This window comes from Choloepus didactylus, chromosome 3, assembly GCF_015220235.1.
Source record: "Choloepus didactylus isolate mChoDid1 chromosome 3, mChoDid1.pri, whole genome shotgun sequence".
Taxonomy (NCBI): domain Eukaryota; kingdom Metazoa; phylum Chordata; class Mammalia; order Pilosa; family Megalonychidae; genus Choloepus; species Choloepus didactylus.
The window spans coordinates 222,537,603-222,560,102 of record NC_051309.1 but is presented as its reverse complement, the minus strand read 5'-3'; the positions used below and the strand labels follow the sequence as shown (position 1 = coordinate 222,560,102).

General features: G+C 39.3%; 3 protein-coding genes across 4 annotated transcripts in view; 2 read left to right on the top strand and 1 right to left on the bottom strand.

Moving 5' to 3' along the window:
* BAG4 (BAG cochaperone 4) overlaps positions 1–10,452 on the bottom strand; it is a 53,113-nt gene extending 42,661 nt beyond the window's left edge. Inside the window, exon 1 of the mRNA XM_037831376.1 lies at positions 10,162–10,452. Coding sequence (XP_037687304.1) covers positions 10,162–10,431 — 270 coding nt within the window. The 5' untranslated portion in view covers positions 10,432–10,452. The remainder of the gene's footprint in view (positions 1–10,161) is intronic.
* Positions 10,453–10,813: 361 nt separating this feature from the next.
* On the top strand, positions 10,814–21,917 carry LSM1 (LSM1 homolog, mRNA degradation associated). The gene is made up of 4 exons (XM_037831375.1): positions 10,814–10,997; positions 15,795–15,863; positions 17,057–17,172; positions 20,565–21,917. The coding sequence occupies exons 1-4, from the start codon at positions 10,952–10,954 to the stop codon at positions 20,733–20,735; spliced, it is 402 nt and encodes a 133-aa protein (XP_037687303.1). The 5' UTR covers positions 10,814–10,951; the 3' UTR covers positions 20,736–21,917.
* Positions 10,909–22,500, top strand: part of STAR (steroidogenic acute regulatory protein) — a 29,472-nt gene continuing 17,880 nt past the window's right edge. The window contains exons 1-3 of one of the 2 annotated variants that reach the window (XM_037831373.1): positions 10,909–11,031; positions 15,795–15,863; positions 17,057–17,172. The gene's annotated coding sequence lies outside the window, so the exon portion shown is untranslated. Of the gene's footprint in view, positions 11,032–15,794; positions 15,864–17,056; positions 17,173–20,564; positions 20,695–22,500 lie in introns of those variants that run through there. The other variant, XM_037831374.1, reaches the window with a different exon arrangement.

Sequence of the window (22,500 nt, the reverse complement as noted above, 5' to 3'; positions counted from 1 at the left end):
TTTCTGCTGTGCAAACTCCAGCTAGATATCCCAGTTGGCCACAGCATGACATGCCCTTACCAAAAGTAGTCCCCAAATACCTAGGTTCCTACCTGATATTCTATAAAAGATGCACTAAGTTTTTTTTTTTTTATTGAGTTTGTTCAGTACCATACAACTATCCAAAGATCCAAAGTGTACAATCAATTGCCCAAGGCACCACCATACAGCTGTGCATCCATCAACACAATTTTTTTTTCAATTTTTAGAACATTTTCACTACTCCAGAAAAGAAACAAAGACAAAAAAAAAAAACATCCTCCCATACCCCTAACCATGCCCCGCCCCTCCATTATTGATTCATAGTTTTGGTATAGTACATTTGTTACTGTTGATAAAAGAATGTTAAAATACTACTAACTGTAGTATATAGTTTGCAATAGGTATATATTTTTTCCCTATATGCCTCTCTATTAGTAACCTCTAGTTATGATGACATACATTTGTTCTAGTTCGTGAGAGAGATTTCTAATATTTGTATAGTTAATCACGGACATTGTCCACCACAAGATTCACTGTTTTATACATTCCCATCTATTAACCTCCAACTTTCCTTCCAGTGACATGCATGACTCTGAGCTTACCCTTTCCACCACCTTCACACAACTTTTAGCACTGTTAGTTATTCTCATTACATGCTACCATCACCCCTGTCCATTTCCAAATATTTAAGTTCACCCTAGTTGAACATTCTGCTCATAATAAGCAACCGCTTCCCATTCTTTAGCCTCATTCTATATCCTGGTAACTTATATTTCATGTCTATGAGTTTACATATCATAATTAGTTCATATCAGTGAGACCTTGCAATATTTGCCTTTATGTGTCTGTCTTATTTCACTCAATATAGTGCCCTCAAGGTTTTTTCATCAACCCATTTCTTTTAAGATGGTTTTGTTCAAACACTATACATTCTGTCCTAAGTAAACAATTGTTGGTTCCCCGTATAGTCACAAATTTATGTATTGAGCACCATCGCCACTCGCTATATAAGGACATTTCTTCCACAAAGACAGAGGAAGAGTCAAAGAAGGCAGAGAGGCAAAAGAAAAAGGCAAGAGAAAGAGAGAAAAACAAACAAACAAAAAAACTTCATAGCTAGAAGGTGACAAAAGGAAAGACAGCATTAACCTAAAGTAGAATAAAGAGTCAGACATCACCAATGCCTGGAGTCCCATAACCTTCCCCTATTCCCCACCCCCCCCATATGCATTTAGCTTTGGTATATTGTTTTTGTTACATTAAAGGAAGCATAATATGTTTCTGTTAATTCTAGCCTCTAATTTGCATTGATTGTATCTCCCCCCCAATCCCATCCTATTTTTAACACCTTGCAATGCTGACATTCATTTGTTCTACCTCATGTAAAAACATACCTGTACCTTTTGTTACAATCGTTAAGCATCCTAGGTTTCCCTGAGTTACACAGTCCCAGTCTTTATCGTTCTTCTTTTGTTCTGGTGTCCCACATGATCCCAGCCCTCCTCTTTCAAACATATTCACAGTCATCTTTGTTCAGTGTACTTACATTGCTGTGCTACTGTCCTAGTTTGCTAATGCTGCAGAATGCAAAACACCAGAGATGGATAGGCTTTTATAAAATGGGGGTTTATTTCACTACACAGTTACAGTCTTAAGGCCACAAAGCGTCCAAGGTAACACCTCAGCAATCGGGTACCTTCACCGGAGGATGGCCAATGGCGCCCGGAAAACCTCTGTTAGCTGGGAAGGCAGCTGACGTCTGCTCCAAAGCTCCGGCCTCAAAACGGCTTTCTCCCAGGACGTTCCTCTCTAGCAAGTTTGCTCCTCTTCAAAACATCACTCCCAGCTGCACTCACTGAGTTCCCTCTCTCTGAGTCAGCTCATTTATATGGCTCCACTGATCAAGGCCCACCCCGAATGGGTGGGGCCACGCCTCCATGGGAACATCTCATCAAAATCATCACCCACAGCTGGGTGGGGCACATTCCAAGCGAATCCAACCAGCACCAAAAACGTCTGCCCCACAAGACTACAAAGATAATGGCATTTGGGGGACACAATACATTGAAACCGGCACAGCTACTATCTCCCAAAATTGTTTGCCAAACCTCTCACTCCTGTCTTTTCCTTTCTGTCTGCAGTGCTTCCTTTAGTGCTTCCTGTAGAGCAGGTTTCTTGTTCACTAACTCGGTCATTGTCTGTTTTTCAGAGAATACTTTAAGCTTTCCCTCATATCTGAAAGATAGTTTTGCCGGATATAGGATTCTTGGTTGGTGGTTTTTCTCTTTCAGTATCTTAAATATATCACCCCACTTCCTTCTTGCCTCCATGGTTTCTATTGAGAAATCCACACATAGTCGTTTCAAGCTTCCTTTGTATGTGATAGATCGTTTCTCTCTTGCTGCTTTCAGGATCCTCTCTTTATCTTTGACATTTGATAATCTGATTATTAAGTGTCTTGGCGTAGGCCTATTCAGATCTATTCTGTTTGGGGTACGCTGCGCTTCTTGGATCCGTAAGTTTATGTCTTTCATAAGAGAGGGGAAATTTTCATTGATTATTTCCTCTATTATTGCTTCTGCCCCTTTTCCCTTCTCTTCTCCTTCTGGGACACCAATGACACGTAAATTCTTGCCTTCCATTTTGTCTTTAAGTTCCCGGAGACGTTGTTCGTTATTTTTCCATTCTTTTCTCTGTCTGTTCTTTTGTGTGTAGGCTTTCAGGTGCCTTGTTCTCCAGTTCCTGAGTGTTTTCTTCTGCCTCTTGAGATGTGCTATGTATGTTTCCAGTGTATCTTTCATCTCTTGTGTTGTGCCTTTCATTTCCATAGATTCCGCCAGTTGGTTTTTTGAACTTTCAATTTCTACCTTATGTACTTCCTGTGTTTTCATTATACGGTTCATCTCTTTTGCCATGTTCTCCCTAAACTTTTTGAATTCACTTATTATTAGTTGTTTTAATTCCTGCATCACAGTTGAAGTGCAAATCTGTTTCCCTGACCGGGCCATAACCTCATTTTTCTTGGTGTACGCTGTAGTTTTCTGTTGTCTAGGCATGGTTTCCTTGGTTACCCCAATCAGGCCTCCCCAGACCAGAATGGGCTAAGGTCCCAGAAGGAAGAAATATTCAGTATCCGGTTTCCCTGAGGGTGTGTCTTAGAAAACTGATACACCCTCTGATGCCTCCAGTCACTGTGCTTTTCTGCCCAGCAGGTGGTGCCTGTTAGCCTATACTTCTTGACTGGTGTAAGTTCTGAATAAAAGGCAGGCAGTAGAGCTGGGCCCCATCCCTTCCCTCTTAAGAGAAGACAGACGCCCTAGGGGGAGGTCATTAGCATTTCAGTGATCTCTCTCTGACTGTGCTATACCCTTGCCTGGGTCACAGAACTGGGAACTGAAAATGGCTGAGGCTTTCTCCACTGAGTCAAAAAAGGAACAGAGCTAGTCCGAGGCGACCCTCTGGCTCTCCAAGGTCAGTCGTCACCCAAAACCTCTGTCTACTTGTTGGGGATTCGTACCTCATAGTGAGCAGTTCACACTCGCTAATTAAAACCCCAGTTGGAGCTCAGCTGAGCTATATTCGCTTGTTGGGAGAAAGCTGCTCTTTGGCATTACGAGGCTTTGTAGCTCGGGCTGTGGGGGAGGGGTCTCCCAATTTGGATCTGCAGTTTTTACTTACTGATATTATGCTGTGATATCAGACATTCCTCCCAATTCAGGTTGGTGTATGATGAGTGGATGGTCAAGTTTGTCCCCCTGCAGTTAAGTCCGGATTATTCACTAGTTGTTTCTGTTTTTTTTTAAGTTGTTCCAGGGGGACTACTTAGCTTCCACTCCTCTCTATGCCACCATCTTAGATCCTCCCCACTCACTAAGTTTTACCTTTCAGAAATTTAAATCTACCACAGTGTTCCTATACCAGACAAGTCCTAAAATCCAGAGGCAACAGCCATTTTAGGATCAACTATCAGATGTGGCCCCTTTCCCCATACTGTCGACAAGCCCCTTTTAATATGAACAAGTTAGGGTGCTCACTCCCTAGACACCCCTGAAGATGGAGAAAGAGATTAAGTGAGAGGAAGGAGTAGCAATAAACAATACAAGATTGAACAAAGGTCTACAAATACTGAAACTTTATATAATCATATATATATTTTTGGATGCTGGGGTGTTAGAATGGCTGGAAATAAATGAAATGGTGTAACTGTAGCCTATAGCATCCCTTGGGATTTGCTCTATAGCTGCTCATTGAATTGTGCCTGGAATGTCTTCACCTTCCTGTATATACCTTGCATTGCATAATAAGGAAAGAACTGAAATTATGGAACCGTAACCCATAACAATTTTTTAAATTACCTATATGACTGCTTGTGGAGCTATACATCGAGAGACGACACCTTTCTGTATGCATGTTATATTTTACAGTAATGGAAATGGCTGAAGTTGTGGAACTGTGACCCATATAAACCAATGTTTATAGCAGCATTATTCATGATTGCCAAGAGATGGAAACAGCCCCAATGTCCATCAAGGGACGAGGAAAAAATACACTAGAGGCATACAAGAGCAAATTAGAACAGGCAGAAGAAAAAATCAGTGACCAAGAAGACAGAACATCTAAAATCAGACAAAAGAACAGATAGAGAAAAGAATGGAAAAAATTAATCAAGCTCTCAGGGAACTGAATGACAGCATGAAGCACGCAAACATATACATCATGGGTATCCCAGAAGGAGAACAGAAAGGAAAAGAAGCAAGAAAGAATATTTGAGGAAATAATGGCCAAAAACTTCTCAACTCTTAAAGACATGAGTGTACACATCCAAGAAGTGCAACATACTCCAAACAGAATAAATCCAAATAGACCTATTCTAAGACACATACTAATCAGACTGTCAACTGACAAAGATAAAGAGAGATTTCTGAAAGCAGCAAGAGAATTCATCATATGCAATGGATACCTACTAAGACTCAGTCCCGATTTCTCATCCAAAACCATGGAAGCAAGAAGGCAGTAGTATGATATAAATAAGATACTCAAAGGGAAAAACTGCCAGCCAAGAATTCTTTACCTGACAAAACTGTCCTTCAAAAATGAGGGAGCATTAAAAATATTCATAGACAAACAGAAGCCAGAAGAATTCAATAACAAGAAACCTGCCCTACCAGAAATATTAAAGGAAGTTCTTCGGGCTGAAAAGAAAGACAGGAGAGAGTGCAGAAATAAAGATTATCATTAAGGGTAACTAAAAGGGTAAAAAAGAGGCAAAAACAAGATATGATATATAAAAACCAAAGGATGAAATGATTGAAGTAAGCAATGCCTTTACACTAGTAACACTGAATGTTAATGGATTAAACTCCCCAATCAAAAGACACAGATTGGCAGAATAGATTATATATATATATATATATATATATATATATATATATGAATGAACATCTATAAGCTGACTACAAGAGACTCACCTTAGACACAAGGATACAAATAGGTTCAAAGTGAAAGGCTGGAAAAAGATATTCTATGCAAAAGTAATGAAAAAAGAGTTGGGGTAGAAATACTAATATCAGACAAAATAGACTTTAAATGCAAAAATGTGTAAGACAAGGAAGGACATTATATATTAATAAAAGGAGCAATCCGCCAAGAAGAAATAACAATCATAAATGTTTATGCATCTAACCAAAATACATGAGGCAAACACTGGCAAAACTGAAGGGAGAAATAAATAGACATCTCTGCAGTAATAGTTGGAGACATCTCAACAACAGACAGAACATCTAAACAGAGGATCAATAAGGAAACAGAGAGCTTGAATAAAATAATACATGAACCTGACCTAACAGACATATACAGAACACACTGCAGCCCAAAACAGCAGGATACACATTCTTCTCAAGCATTCATGAATCATTCTCCAGGATAGACCACATTTTGGGTCAAAAAACAGGTCTCAATAAATTTTAAAAGGTTGAAGTTGTACAGAGTACTTTCTCTGATCAGAACAGAACGAAGCTGGAAATCAATAATAGGTGGAGTTCTGGAAAATTCAATTGATTTTTGACAAGGCTGTCAAGGCCAGTCAACTGGGACAGAACAGTCTCTTCAACAAGTGGCACTGGGAGAACTGGATATCTATATCCAAAAGAATGAAAGAGGACCCCCGTCTCACATCTTACACACAAATTCACTCAAAATGGATCAAAGACCTAAATATAAGAGCCAGGACCATAAAACTCCTAGAAGAAAATGTAAGAAAGCATCCTCCAGATCTTGTGGTAGGTAGAGGTTTCTTAGACTTTACCCCTAAGCACAAGCAATCAAAGAAAAAACAGATAAATGGGACCTCCTCAAAATTAAAAATTTTGTGCATCAAAGGACTTTGTCAAAAAGATGAAAAGGCAGCCTACTCAAGGGTTATCTGCTGCAGGTTTCGTATCTGGAATACATAAAGAAATCCTACAACCCAAAACCAAAAAGACAAACAACCCAATTAAAAACTGGGCAAAACACAGTCCCCCTGAGGAACTGGGGGAAAATGAGAAAATGTTGAACTTCACCACCTGGGTTACTACCGATATTCTCACAAACGTTGAGGACTAACAATTTAGTAGGCCAAGCCCTCAATCTTGGGGCTTGCCCTTATGAAGCTTGTTACTGCAAAGGAGAGGCTAAGCCTACCTACAATTGTGCCTAAGAGTCTCCCCCAGTGAACCTCTTTGTTGCTCAGATGAGGCCCCTCTCTCTCTTTCTAAGCAGACTTGGCAGGTGAACTCACTGCCCTACCCCCTACAAAGGACACGACTCCCAGGGGTGTAAATCTCGCTGGCAACGAGGGGCATGACTCCTGGGGAAGAGCCTGGATCCGGCATTGTGGGATTGAGAAAATCTTCTTGACCAAAAGGGGGAAGTGAAATGAAACAAAATAAAGTTTCAGTGGCTGAGAGATTTCAAATGGAGACGAGAGGTCACTGAGGAGGGCATTCTTATGTGCTACACAGATACCCTTTTTTAGTTTTTAGTGTACTGGAATAGCTAGAAGGAAATACCTGAAACTGTGGAAATGCAACCCAGTAGCCTTGATTCTTGAAGATGACTGCATAACTATGTAGTTTACACGGTGTGACTGTGTAATTGTGAAACTCTTGTGGCTCATACTCCGTTTATCCAGTATATGGACAGATGAGTAGAAAAATGGGGACCAAAACTAAATGAAAAATAGGGTGGGATGGAATGCTTTTTTACTTTTATTTTTATTCTTTTTGAAGTAAAGAAAAAGTTCAAATATTGATTGGGGTAATGAATGCACAACAATATGATGGTACTGAGAACAGTTAATTGTACGCTGTGGATGACTGTATGGTATGTGAATATATCTCAATAAAACTGAATTTAAAGTAAAAATAATAAAAAATTAAAAAATAAATGAGCAAAAGACATGAATAGACATTTTTCCAAAGAGAAAATACAAATGGCTAAAAAGCACATGAAAAGATGCTCAACATCACTAGCTATTAGGGAAATGCAAATCAAAACCACAACGAGATATCATTTCACACCTAGTAGAATGGTCACTATTAAACAAACAGAAAACTACAACTGTTGGAGAGGATGTGGAGTTCCTTAAAAAATTGAGTATATGACCTGGCAATTCCTAGATATATACCCAGAATAACTGAAAACATGGACTCCAAGATATACTAGTACACTGCTATTCATAACAGCATTATTCACAATAGCCAAAAGGTGGAAACACCCCCAAGTGTCCATAAAATGTGGATGTACATACAATGGAATATTATTAAGCCATAAAAAGGAATGACGTTTCAATACATGTGACAACTTGGACAAACCCTGAAAACCTTATGCCAAGTGAAATAAGCCAAACAGAAAAGGACAATACTATACAATTCCACTCAATGAAATGTTTAGAATAAGTGAACTGATAAAGAAAGTGGATTAGAGGCTACCAGGGGCTGTGGAGAAGGGGGAATGGGGGATTATTGCTTAACAGATTGAGTTTCCATTTTGGTTAATGAAAGTTAATCCATTTTGTTAATGGATGGTGTTGAAGGTAGCACAACACTGTAAATATAATTAAATGCCACTGAACTGCACAGTTAAAAATGCTTAAAGTGGCAAATTTTACGTTATATACATATTACCACAATTTTAAAAAGAATAATAAAGTTACAAGACAAACAACAATTTAAGGAAGCAAAAATGTGCAACATCTGTGACAATCTTTTGTATTAGTTTTCTATTGCTGTGTAATAAGTTATCATCCTATACTTTTAAAGTTTCAGAATGTCAACCTGCAAGAAAATGTCCAAACTCTTGAAATGGTTTACAAATGCCCATTACAAAATTTCAGTTTTATCTCCAACTACTCCAGCACCATCAGCTACCCTATTTGCACACATATATTCCAACCACACCTGACAACGACGGCCTAAACAATGCAAAAACCTTAATTTCCCTATACTTCCCAACCCTACCTAACCCTACCCCAGAACACATATTTTTGTTTTGATAATATAGCATGCCCAATACGAAGTCATTAGTTCAGTGGTCCTCTCTCTCCCTTTATTTACTCTAGGTCTGGTTTGGCTATTCATAGGCCAAGCATTTCGTCACTCGATCATGGCATTAAGTCCCATTGCCTATATATCCAGATTTAGGCAAAGAAAATACGGATCTTTCTTCACAATTAACCTCTCACTATTACATGTTTTATTTTCTCATAAAACTTTTTGAGATATAATTCACAAACCACAAAATCCACCTTCTGAAGTGAACAGTTCAATGGTTTTTAGTTTATTTAGAATTGTGCAATCACCTCTACTATCTAACTTTTAGAACATTTTTATCAACCCATAAGGAAACTACCCATTGGCAGTTACTCCCCATTCTCTCCTCCTTCCAACAGTCACTAATATTTCTGTCTCCATGGTTTTGCCTATTGTAGTCATTTCATATAGATGGAATCACACAATATGTGGTCTTTTATGATCAGCTTCATTCACTTAGCATGTTTTCAAAGTTCATCATGTTGTAGCATGTATCAGCACTTAATACATTTTTATGGCTGAATAATATTCCATTGTATGATTATATAATAGTTTATCCATTCATTAGCTGATGGACATTTGGGTTATTTACACATCTTGGCTATTATGAATAATCCTGCTATGAACATGAGCACACAAGTTTTTGTGTGGACATGTTTTTATTTCTCTTGGGTGTATATCTAGGAACGGAATTGCTGGGTAATATGGTAACTCTATATTTAACTTTTTGAAGAACAGCCAAACTATTTTCCGAAGCGACTGCACCATTTTAAATCCCCATCAGCAATGCATGCAGATTTCAGCAGATTTCAACAAATGAGGATGCTATAATCGCTTGAAGGAAAAGAAGCGTCCTGCCACGTAATACTGAAACCTCCCTATTAAGAACACTGCTTTAACAAAACAGAGGCATATTTCCCGAAGGAAGAGAGAATAAAGGCCACAGGTCCTAGCACATTAAGTAAGTGAGTTAACCTCCCAGAGCCTCCAGTTCCTTATTCGTAAAAATAGCGATAATATTTACATCGCAGTTGACGTGAAGAGTGAAAAAAAAAAAAAAAAGCAATCCACGTAAAGGTGCCTTACAACCCTATTCATGATTCGATCTTGGGGCGAAACATCAGGGGAAAGGGCTAAAGGCTCCGATCCTTCCCCCTGCTCAGGCCCCTTCCCCCGGGAGGGGCTGCCGAGAGGCGGCGGGGGGAGAGCCGGCCTGCGGAGAGCCACGCAGGATAAATTGTTTAGAGCTCACCGAGCAGAGCCGAGTCACTCCCGCCCTACGTCGCCCAGGAGAGATGCCCTCAGCCTGCAACTTAGCTCAGCAGGCGGCGCAATACCTTTTCTATCTTCTTTAACGGTAATGCATACATTTATTACGGTCAAAGCAGAAAGAACACAAGCCTATGACTTCAGCAGGCATCCCAGTCTCTGTCGTTCCAACCCTCCAAAAGGAAAACAAATAGGAAGCAAGAGCCCTTAGGAACTCCAGGTCCATCAACCCAAATGGCCCTCACCTCCAAAGCGCCCACCACCACTACCATCTCCCTGGGACGAGTGGTGAAAAGCTCACCTGGTGGGTCCCTCCAGCTCTACCCGGCTCTGTCCAGGCGCCCCCACAAGAATAGTAGCCATCCCCTCCTCCGCCTTCTCCTGGCCAGGTGGTCTCGGCCGGGCCGCCCCCGCGCGCCCGCCAGGAAACTGGGGGTTGGGAAGGTTCCGGGCGAGGAGAGTATATGGTGGCCGGTGGGTGCACGGGCACATCTCCACCCCCAGGCCCGTAGTAGTGGCCGTAGTGCGGCCCCTCACTGGGGCCGTAGCCCGAGCGCCTCAGGGCCGACATGGGCTCGGCTGCCCAGAAGCGCTTCCCGCCCCCCACTGCCCGCCCATTGCGCAGGCGCCCGCCGGCGAGGGGGAACGGCCAGCAGCCACCCGGGAAGGGCGACCGCAGCCAATCGCAGGCCCGGGCCCGCCCCCTAAACAGCCAGGCCCTGAGGGCAGAGACCTGGGTTCGAGACTCTCGGGACTTGGACGCAAGAGCGTGAGGGGAGGTACAGTGTTCCTCAAAAGGGAGAATACATTTTCCCAACATCTATCTGCCACGGACCTCCCTTCCCCTCTTCCTCAGGGACCCGGAGACGGTGTCCGGGAAACACAACGGTCCCGCCTCTTCCTGAGGACTGGCCCACGCGCCGGAAGTGGGCGGAGTAAGATGGAGGTGTTTCCGACGGCCCCGGCCTCTAGAGAGCCGGGGCACTAGTGGTGATCTCCGTTCGGGTTCCCGTCCCGGTCCCGCCGAGGCGGCGACTGCGGTGGAAGGAACGAGGTGGTAGACGCGCCCGCAACATTATCTCAACTCAAAAATGAATTATATGCCCGGCACCGCCAGCCTCATCGAGGACATCGACAGTGAGTAGCTCATCTCTTCCGAGTGAAGTCTAGGGTAAGACCCTACCTCCCTGGCGGGCGCCTCTTCGGAAAAACCCTGTGGACTGAGTCCCGGGCACGGGGCGCGGCGTGTTTTGAACTCAGTGCTGGGTGTTCCGTGCTAACGTTTTCCACAGCCCGAGGACACCCCGCTGGCCCACTGTCTAGCCTCGTGCCTCCATCCCGCCCTCCCCAGCCTCTGCCAGTCCCCGGGCTGGTAAGTCACGACCCATGGGACTCATTCCTGCTTTCGAGAGGCGGGGCAGCGAGAGTGGCCAGGTGTCTGCTGCCTCCCACCTGCATTGTTTTAAAATACCGTTTTACCGGCAGATGGGTGAGAATACTTAGAGAAAGGATCCATCAGGAAACGAAAATATGACAACAGCAGCAGTTGAACTTACTTGGCAGTAAATGTAGATTTATACTGTATAGCCGTGTGTAATCTTCCTTTACCGTGATGGTCTCGAGCACTTTCAGATTATGGTAGTAGAGACAACTGCCACACACGGTATTGACGTTTCTGAAAAGGTTTAGTCACTTCAGATTTCTTTTTTTCTGTTAGACAATTTTCTTCTGCTTTTACTAAGAAGATTCCTTCTTCCAACCTACTGTCCTAAAGAGGAGCTCAGTCCTGTACAAAAGCAACAGGAGCCACTTTTGGTTGTCCTGCCTTTCCTTTTCCTTTTCTAATAACCTGTGCGTTATTCCTGAAGCAAAACATCTTAATCATGTAATTTGTCTCATTAACTTGTAAAAATGGTTGGAAAATGGTTTGAACACAGATCCAAACAAGTTTCAGTGATCGCTACAGTTATGTCAGTAGCCAAGATTGAAATTATCTTTTATGGTTAATGAAATTATCCATATGAAATGAAATTATCTTTTTCAGTTTTCTGAGATCATGTTTTTTAAAAATCCAAATTTTTTTTCTGTTGAAAGGAAATGTAGTGCAAATTGAACTAAATCCATATATGAATAACCATTATACAAGCCTATCTGTAATGTGTAATGAGATGTTTTATTTTAGTTGTCTAAGGATGCCATTTTGCCTTCACTTCCTTTTATATATCTTATTAGAAGCCCCTAACACATCTACCATTTTACTAAATGTAGTTTTAGTTCTCAAGACTCTTAACTCCTCCCTCTCAGGCCCCCTTCTTTACTGAATTTGAAGTCATTTGATATGGGACACCCCACACTCACATTTTCCTCCTCTCTCATTGGTCTTCTGTATCTTCACCAATCCTCTCATTTGAGTAGGAAGTATTCCTGCCTTTTTGTTTGTGCCTGTTAGTACTTTCTTGTTCCACTGCTACAGGATCTTTGTTGTATTAATATCCTTTCTTTTTCATATTCTCACTCTCTCTCTCTGCCCCCCATCCCTCCCTTTATGTATGTACTTGTCTGTCCATCCTCAATTTTTTTCTCAGCTGTCTCTCCCCATTAAACTCCAATTTGTCATATCTTCACCCCCCAAACCTTTTGAGTCATCTCCACTTTGACTCTCCATCCTAACCACCTGCAATAAACCACCTCTATTAGGCCCACAATCTGGTTTTTTGTCATCACCACACTACTGAAGCTGCATTATTAAAATCACCAATCTACAGCTCTAATGCACTCTTCTAAATTCTTTCTCTATCTGCAGTATTATGATGCTCTCCCCACTGTATTCTTAATTCTACTCTATTAACTTCTCTGACACTTGTACTTGCTCATTTTCTTATCTCTTGAACTTCTATTATTCCCTAAAATAGGTGGTCTCTTGGGTTCCATCTTTGGCCTGCTTATTTAAATCTTCAGGAAATCTCATGGACTTTAATGATAAAATCACCTTTTTGTGGACTTGTCCCAAATTGCTCTAATTCTGACCTCTTTGGCATGCCACTCCTACATTTCCAATATACATCAGAATATATGTTCTGATAACACTTCAGAATCACAAACAGGTAATATAATCTTCCTTCCTGAGCTGCTTTTATTCCCAGATTTTGGTAAATGATCCTCTCTGACATGACTCAAAACTTGTATATCTTCTTTGACTCACCTCTTCAACACCTTTGCCCTCTCACACATACCCCCATATACAAATTCAATTAGTTGACAGATCCGGTCACTTACACCTACAAGTTTTAACCCTCTCATCCTTTCCTTTTCATCTCTACCTTGGTTCAGATCCCTTTAACATGTCTCAGATAGGCTATGGGAATCGTCTCCTAACTGCTCTCCTTTTTTTTTTTTTCCCCTAATAGAGTAGAAACTTTATTATTTTGTCGTTTGCTGCTGTCTCTGGTAAATGTTTTTTGTTTGTTTGTTTTTTAATATTCATTTTATTGAGATATATTCACATACCATGCAGTCATACAAAACAAATCATACATTCGATTATTCACAGTACCATTACATAGTTGTGCATTCATCACCAAAATCAATCCCTGACACCTTCATTACCACACACACAAAAATAACAAGAATAATAATTAAAGTGAAAAAGAGCAATTAAAGTAAAAAAGAACACTGGGTGCCTTTGTTTGTTTCTTTCTTTCTTTCCCCCATTTTTCTACTCATCCATCCATAAACTAGACAAAGGGGAGTGTGGTCCATATGGCTTTCCCAATCCCATTGTCACCCCTCATAAGCTACATTTTTATACAATCGTCTTCAAGATTCATGGGTTCTGGGTTGTAGTTTGATAGTTTCAGGTATCTACCGCCAGCTACCCCAATTCATTAGAACCTTAAAAGGGTTGTCTATATTGTGCATAAGAGTGCCCATCAGAGTGACCTCTCAGCTCCCTTTGGAATCTCTCTGCCACTGATGCTTATTTCATTTCCTTTCATTTCCCCCTTTTGGTCAAGTAGATGTTCTCCATCCCATGATGCCGGGTCTACATTCCTCCCCGGGAGTCATATTCCATGTTGCCAGGAAGAGTCACTTCCCTGGGTGTCTGATCCTATGTAGGGGGGAGGGCAGCAACTTTACCCACCAAGCTGGCTTAGCTAGAGAGAGAGGGCCGCGTCGGAGCAACAAAGAGGCATTCAGGAGGAGGCTCTCAGGCACAATTATAGGGAGGCCTAACCTCTCCTTTGTAGCAACAGTCTTCCCAAGGGCAAGTCCTGTGGTAGAGGGCTCAACCCATCAAACCACCAGTCCCCTATGTCTGTGAGCACATCAGCAACCATTGAGGTGGGGCAGGCCAATACCCCTGTATTCTCCACCAGCTCCTCAGGGGGGCTCTGCATATTTTTTTCCTTGTTGTTGTTTTTTTCCTAATAGAGTAGGAACTTTATTATTTTGTTGTTCGCTGCTGTCTCTGGTAAATGTTTTTTGTTTTTTTAAATTCAGTTTTGTTGAAATATATTTACCTATCATACTATATGATGGTACTGTGTACAATCAGTTGTTCACAGCACCATCATATAGTTGTGAACACCACATAGGCTATATAGTTATACATACAAATGTCTTCAAGAATCAAGGTCACTGGGTTGCAGTTCAACAGTTTCAGGAATTTCCTTCTAGCTATTCCAGTACCCTAAAAACGAAAAACGGATATCTATATAATGCATAAGAATAACGTCCAGAATGACCTCTCAACTCCATTTGAATGCTCTCCCTTTTTTTTTGCCAGATCAATCTTCAGTCAAAATACCTTTCTGACTTCATCTCCTATTTCCCTTTATGTCTTCAACTTTCAGCCAAACTTATGAATACATAACTTTTTCTTTTTTCATACTGCCTAATATACAGATTATTCTCTCCCACCCCTTCCCTGCCACGCTTTCCATGGCCAAAAGCTATCTACCTTTTAAGGTCCACTCAGATATGTCTTCCAGCTAGATAGAGTTTCTCTCTCTGAAGTCTTACATAGTTAAGTTATTTTAACATTACTTAATTGTAGCCCAAGGAAGACTGTAATTCCTTCAGGGTAGAATCACTGTCTTTTTCCTGTTTTACCTCGAGAAAGTATGTTATGCATGGCATTAAAGAAATAAATGAATGAAATTATGCTGGTTTTTCTAGGATAGGCTTATTTTCATCCTTCAGGTTTTAGCTCAGTTACCTCTACAAGAGAGATTTTCCTTTGCCACCTCTTCTATTGCCACTCCCCCTCTCCCCTTTTTGTATTCTCCTGCTATCTTGTTTATTATTTCATTGTGCTAAACATGACAGGTAGTTTTCTTATTTGTCTTCCCCCACCAGGAATATAAGCTCATAAGGTTGGTGACTTTCTGAGTTTTATTCTCTGCTCTATATCTAGACCCCAGAATAGCACATAGCCCTCAATAAGTATTATTGAATTTCTGCTCCAGCGTATTTTTAGAGTCCTCATTTTAAATGTCTAAGGCTTTTTTTTTTTTTTTAAACCATCCTGGTTCCAAACAGAGTGTGAGATAAGTTGAAAGGAAAATAATTTTAGAATTAAGATCATAAAGATCATCTAGACATTTCCCAGTTTGCAGGTATAGAAACCGATAAGATACTGAGAGGGTTTAAGTGTCAGACATCAGGGTCTGAAGCCAGTCAGTCAGGTTTCTGGCTCCTAACCCAGTCCCTTTCCCACTCTCCATGCTCCTATATTACTCTGATTCTTTTCACCACTCATCTTTTAATCTAAATCCCAGGCTGCCTTGGTCCTCCCTCCATTTTTCAAACGAAATCCACATTAAATTTATATGGAAGAGGAAGTGGTACAGCTTAAACTGCTGTTAACTTTATTTCTGTTGTTTGCCTGTCAACAGTCCTCATTTGAAAGATCTCTTTCTTTTCCTTCCCCAGAAAAGCACTTGGTCCTGCTTCGAGATGGAAGAACACTTATAGGCTTTTTAAGAAGCATTGATCAATTTGGTATGTATTAATTATGGACTTTCCCTTCTCTAATATTCTAGATAATAGCAACTGCCCATTGCATTTTTTGTGTTATTTCATATTGAAATTTAGTTATCTGCAACTGTTTTTAACATGTGTCTAACATAATGGAACACTGCTTTGAGTGAGTATATTGTTGTATTCTAAATTATGATTGGGTGGCTCAAAAAGCTTGTATGTTTACAAGCTGGTACTTTTAAAACTGGGTTTTCACTAGAACATATAATTGCAATGTTTGGACTATTTTTTTTTTTATTTCCCCCATTAGAGGGAGCCAAATGATAGAAATAAATTCAGTCCATTGGGAAAAAGCTGCTCATGTGTACATTGGTTTGGGTATGACTACTCTTCAAAGCAGTTTCTGCACTGAAAGTAATTCCTCCCTGTCCAGTGAAGATTGGGTAGAAAGAATTTCCTGAAGCTTTCCAGGGATCTCATCATTAAGCCTAAGATGTCATATGTAGGGATACATCAGACTTGGGCGTCTTGGTCTTTGTTCTGCATCCTGCATTTGTCTAAAGTTAAGAGATCTGTGTTTCCTTTTGTTCCAAGGAACTTCTCAGTTCACAGAGTACTTTGAGGGAATAAATATTGAGGTTATTCTCAGATTACCTAGTATGGTTATCTGACAAGGTGAGAAAATAGGTTTTTACTCTATAATAATCCATGCATACCTGCATTGGGTTAAATGAATCCAATTCAGTACAGCAACAAAGTTAAATCTTTGGCAAATCATCACATACACATACAATGCAACATAGAAAAACTGTTTCCTTTCAAAAGCAGAAGTTTTAATCTCTGCAGTTGTTTAGACTTCAGAGTTTCTAAGTTCCCTACTCATTTATATATTTCTTACAGCCATGTTAATGTTAGCAGTTAATAAAGGAATTTATTTTTCTTGACTTATTCCTACCATCACTCATGTATTAGCACAACATAATTCCAAAAACACCTTCAGTTTGCAATTGTTTAAAGGTCTCTTATGTGGTGTATCTTACTCAATGAAATAGGACATGGTTGTTTGCAAGTTGAGCTTTTCTCAGAATTAGAAAATTTGGAAATAAGTTTATGTTTAGCTATTCTTTTCTACTTAGAATAACTGTGATTGACTTACAGACTTTTACCCAGTAATTTGAACTAAATATCTTTGTTTTTTCCTTCTACACTTACAGCTAACTTAGTGCTACATCAGACTGTGGAGCGTATTCATGTGGGCAAAAAATACGGTGATATTCCTCGAGGGATTTTTGTGGTCAGAGGAGAAAATGTGGTCCTACTAGGAGAAATAGTAAGTGAAAGCTGTTAAGCTGCTGTGGCTCTTGATTTCCATGCTAGTTAGGTTTCTTTTTGTCTTTTCAAGAGAGGAAAAAAGTACTTTCCATATTTCACTCAGCTTCTCACAGGAAACTACCAAAATAGCCGAGGAAAGCAAAGTTGTATAGAGGGAAGCCACAGAGAATAATTAACTTTTGTTTCAGTGCCTTTTGGCATTTTAAAGACTTTGATCTCATTGGCAGAAATACATATCATTGGTTTTACCTGATCTCATAAAAAAAACAGCTGAACACAATATGTTTATTACTACATCAGTTCTGCTATTGTAGGTAGCAGAAAATTGAAAAAGCTTAATTCCTATAAGAGAATAACTCAATGAAGTATGAATTATGATTTATGTATGTTGGAATAGTTTGCAGTCATTTAAACAATTAGTTTTTCATGATAAAGTTAAATAGCAGTGGTTGGGGAAGGACATATTATACAATGACTGTAGGAAAAGCCTTTCTGTTAAGCATTCTGAGAATGGAGCTGAGCTTCTCTTGGCTCCTTAGCTCACAGCCAACGGAGGAGGTTCTTGTATTTGTTTCTGTCTGTGCCAGGAAGACAGCAGGTAAAAGGTTAAATCAAATGTTATGAAGTGTTATTGCTGTATGTCTATACACACACGTATACTTATACATACATGCATACATACAGAACTATTAGAGAACTATTTTTATATGTAAAACAGAAGTATTCACATTTTTATACAAGAAGATAGTACTTGATATCATATTTTACATGAAATATTTTCTCCAAAAAATGAATATTATTTAAAACTTTTGACTCGACCCTGCTGCTCAAATATTAGATTTGCCAGGAAAATAAAAATAAAAATTCCTTCAAGGCAGTTGAAATTAAGGGTTGAACCAGAATGTTTTCCTTTTTCTTACCCAAAATTTGGCATTTGTTTTTTTTTCTTTTTCTATTTTGTTTGAAAGTTTTCAATAAAGTTTCCCAATTACTAGCCACACCTTTAAAAAGTTTACAGGAGTCTTTTGAGTGAAGTGGTTTGGTTAGTAACGACTTTTAATAGTAAGTCATTTAAAAAGTAAGGAGGCAAGTCTACCAGGATGACAGTGGTTCAGAGGCCTCCTGTTGGAAACAGCTAGAAATGACTGATCAGTACTACTGAGTACTGCTGTGAAATGTATGAAATACCTTTCCTTCTTTTTAAAATATTTTGTGATTGATAGTTTTTGGTTTGGTTTATCATTTCTTGCATGTTTAAGCAGCAGAAATTGTTGTCTCCTTGTATTATGTAAAGGTTAAAATAAGGCAACCTAGTAGTGGAGTAAATGGCTATAAAGTAGTCTGTAGTCTACTAGTATATGAAGAGGAGGTAACCCATCTTTGGATGGCAAGATTACAAATGATTGTTTACTTTTTAAAATACTTTTCTGAATTTAATTTTTAAAAAGGAAACATTATTACTTTGGAGAAAATATTTATGTTAAAATATTTACACTTTAAAACTTTGCTTCAGTTTTACAGCAAACACACAGACATGCTTTCTGTGCCAGCTGTATTGGTATGAATGTGCCCCATGTGGCTGTATGTATATGTGAGAAGTAGATGTGTTTATTCTTGAAGAATCATTGTTTCCTGGGACCCTTTCTGTGGGGAAAAGTACTCACTTTTTTATATGTTATGATTTAGATACTGCAGAATTTTTATAGCCATGTTACTAGAGAAACATAGTTTAGAAATACGTACAGACTCATATGAATCAATAGTCTGTTTGAAGAAATTATGTAGCAACCCCAGGGAAACACATACCCAGAAACCATTTAGAGTCTATAAACAAATAGATTGCTTCAGAAGGTGCTGGATTCTGCCTTGGATGATGATGCACATAGCATTAAATAATAAGACTGATTTTGGGGAAGTAGCAGCATCATAACCACAGGAATGCCTCAACAAATAACATACCGAAAAACCCGAGAGGCAGTACACTAAGCTAAGAACATTATCTTCCCTTCAGATGTTACCAGCGGTTATCACACACTTGATAATGTGCATCTTGCCAGTGCTCTTGAGTTTTAACCCAGAGAGGGGCTTGCTTATGTAACTGGTGGTTTAACTGTAGCTTCTAGAGAGAATCCTGTATTTGATACACCTCTTGCCATATGGGTTCTGCGACCCTGGCAGCATGTGAAGATCAACATCCAGTTGTTAGGCTGGAACATCTGGAGAGTGTGTGCATTTGTCTATGCCTTCCCAAAGTTCTGTAACTGAGAGTCATAGAGAACGATAAGCAGGAAATCCCTTTCTGTATAGGCTTTCCCTGTTAGAAAAATACAAAAGAGGGATGCATGTTTTAAGGAGAATAAACTGAACCTGTGACTAATGAGATGCTTTTAAAGCAGTGTTCTTTTGCATTATATAATTGATTATCACATGTGGGTAAGGTGTTCAAAAATATAAATATTAAGCATAATATGCCATATTAAGTGAAAAAAGGAAATAGCCAATATTTGCATTTTTTAAGTCAATATTTACTGAGAAAATTTGGAAGGAGATTCACCAAATGTTCTCTCTCCATACTAGAATTATGGATAATTTTTCAATATTTTTTGCTTCTCTGTTTTTAAAATGTCCTATAGTGAATTGGTATTTTTTTAAATAAGGAAAAAAAAATGATTTTTTAATTAAGCAAAAAAATTAATATAGAAGAGAAATAAGGATTTCTGTGGAGAAATTGGGGTTTAGTCACCTAGGTGGTCTGCTGAGGTTTTCTCTAGAAGCCTTGTTCCCATAAAGGGGAAAGCAGTCTTGTGTTAAAATAGAAAAACTTCCAATAAATGCAAAAGAGGGAACAGCTTATTGCCTTTTTTTGGGGGGGTGGGTGGGAAGGATGCTACTTTGAATCAGTGCTTCCTACCTCCTTATTGAGCAACAACCTCCAGAAATTAAAGCTGACTTTGATAATGTAAAACTACAAAAACTTATCTAAAGTCCTCTTGGTCTCAGTAACTTCTCCCTTAGATTCTCTTGGGATAGGGAGATAGCTGCTTATTAGCAGCACTAATTTTTACTGTTTTTTTTTTTTCTTTTTTTAAGAAAAGTTAACCCATAACTAACAAAGTTAGTCCCTGGCTATGTAGGATTTTGGATAACCTAAAGCTTTATTATACCCATTGATACTTATCCCTACCATCAAATTTATAAAAGTATGTTGTAGTAGTTTTGCCAGCCACTTCTTTAAAAAGCTTCTGTCTCCCCAGGAAAAAGATATTTCAGCCCTATTGCCGTTATGAAAAACAACCCAAGCCTGATAGAGGAAACCATTTGCCTTTAGGTCTGTATTGTTTTCTCTTCATGGTCTTCAGGTGAAGTTTTTCAAGCCTGCTTGTTTTGTAGGACTTGGAAAAGGAAAGTGACACACCCCTCCAGCAAGTGTCTATCGAGGAAATCCTAGAAGAGCAAAGGGTGGAACAGCAGACCAAACTGGAAGCGGAGAAGCTGAAAGTCCAGGCTCTCAAGGATAGAGGTCTCTCTGTTCCTCGAGCTGATACTCTGGATGAGTATTGAGTCTTTTGCTCCTGGCACTTGTTCTTGGGGAGCAGAGGCTGTCACGGAAATGAAAGTGGCATCCTAGTAACCTCACACCTATTTCACCAGGGACTGTGGAGTTTTGAAAAGTCATTTATATTTTGAATTCTTTCACATATGCAATATGAAGAAATCATGTGGCTTTTTTTTTTTTTAATAACAAATCATTGTTTGAAGTAGCATGGACTCCTTTCTCACTGTGGAGCCAGCAACTACTTCTTTATATTGCTTATCCTCCTTTGTAGGGGGTATTTTTCATTTACCTGTAAATAAAATATAAATCTCAAAACTGTCATGTGCTTCCCCAAATTGGAGTTGCCTACCAGTGAATAGATAAAATGACGGGTCTCCTCTCATAGGTATAAACAGTCTACACACTGGGATTTCCTCCTCCTGTCACAATTCTAAGTTGCTAGTTACTTATGAAGGATTATTTTTACACTAAATATCCTGAAGGTCTTCTTCCTCCCCATCCCCTTTTCATGTTTGTATCTGATAAGAAATGCAAATTTTCAGGCTTGAAGGAGCTTTCAGGTAAGTTTTTCAATAATGGATTATAACAGAATCCTAATGTATCTCTTTCACCAACAGCTATTCCAAACTAAGTTCTCATGACACCCAACATTCTCCTAGGGTGGCTTTTTCTCTAAATCTAATGTTAATTTAGTCAGATTTTCTAGCCCTTTGGGTTGAGATGAGCCTCTTGTGCTGTGATTACTAAAAAGGAACACACATAAAATGGTGCTTTGATGACTGATACATCCAAGTTAATCTGGTTATTGGCTGACAATCTGTAAGAAAGACTTTTTGACTTAATTGTTGAACAGCTACAGTTGTATAGTGAGTATGACAGACTGTACTTTAAGCAAGTAGTGTGGTTTAAAGGACAATAGGCTGAACTAGGAGTTTAGGAGACAGGATAAAATTCTCACTTTTTTCTGTTAAGTATATTGGGCTTGAACAAGTAAGTCACCCTTATTCTCAGTTTTTTTCAACTGTAGAATTATTGCCAGATATTTCTTTACAGACTGATAAACTTTGGCATTTGGTTTTTTTATTTACATCCAGTTCCTATTTGTGAATTATTCTATAGTATTAAAGACACTAAACATTTTATGAGCTCAGGTGTTTTGTTGTCGTTGTTTATATATTTGTTTTGTTTTAGAGAAGTTGTGGGTTTATAGAACAATTATACATAAAATACATGATTCCCATATACCATCTCACACAAACACCCTGCATTGGTGTGGATCATTTGTTTTGATGATAGCACATTGTCATAATTACACTATTAATTAAAGTCCATGGTTTAACTTAGGGTTCACTGTCAATGTAGTGGAGTTCCATGGATTTTTAAAAAAATTTTATTGTTACCATGTATACAGTCTAACATTTTACCCTTTTAATCATACTCAGATATATATTTCAGCGCTGTTAATTGCATTCACAATGTTGTGCTACCATCACCATCATCCATTACCAAAACATTTCCATGATTCCAAACAGGAGTCCTGCACATTTTAAGCATTAACTTCCCATTCCCTATCCCCACCCTATCTCCCTGGTAACCTCCATTCTAGATTCTGACTTTATGAGTTTGCTTATTCTAATTGCTCCAAATCAGTGAGACCATACAGTATTTGTCCTTTTGTGTCTGGCTTATTTCACTGTCTTCAGGGTTCATCCATGTTATCACATTAATCAGGACTTCATTCCTTGTTAAGATTGAGAATTATTACATTGT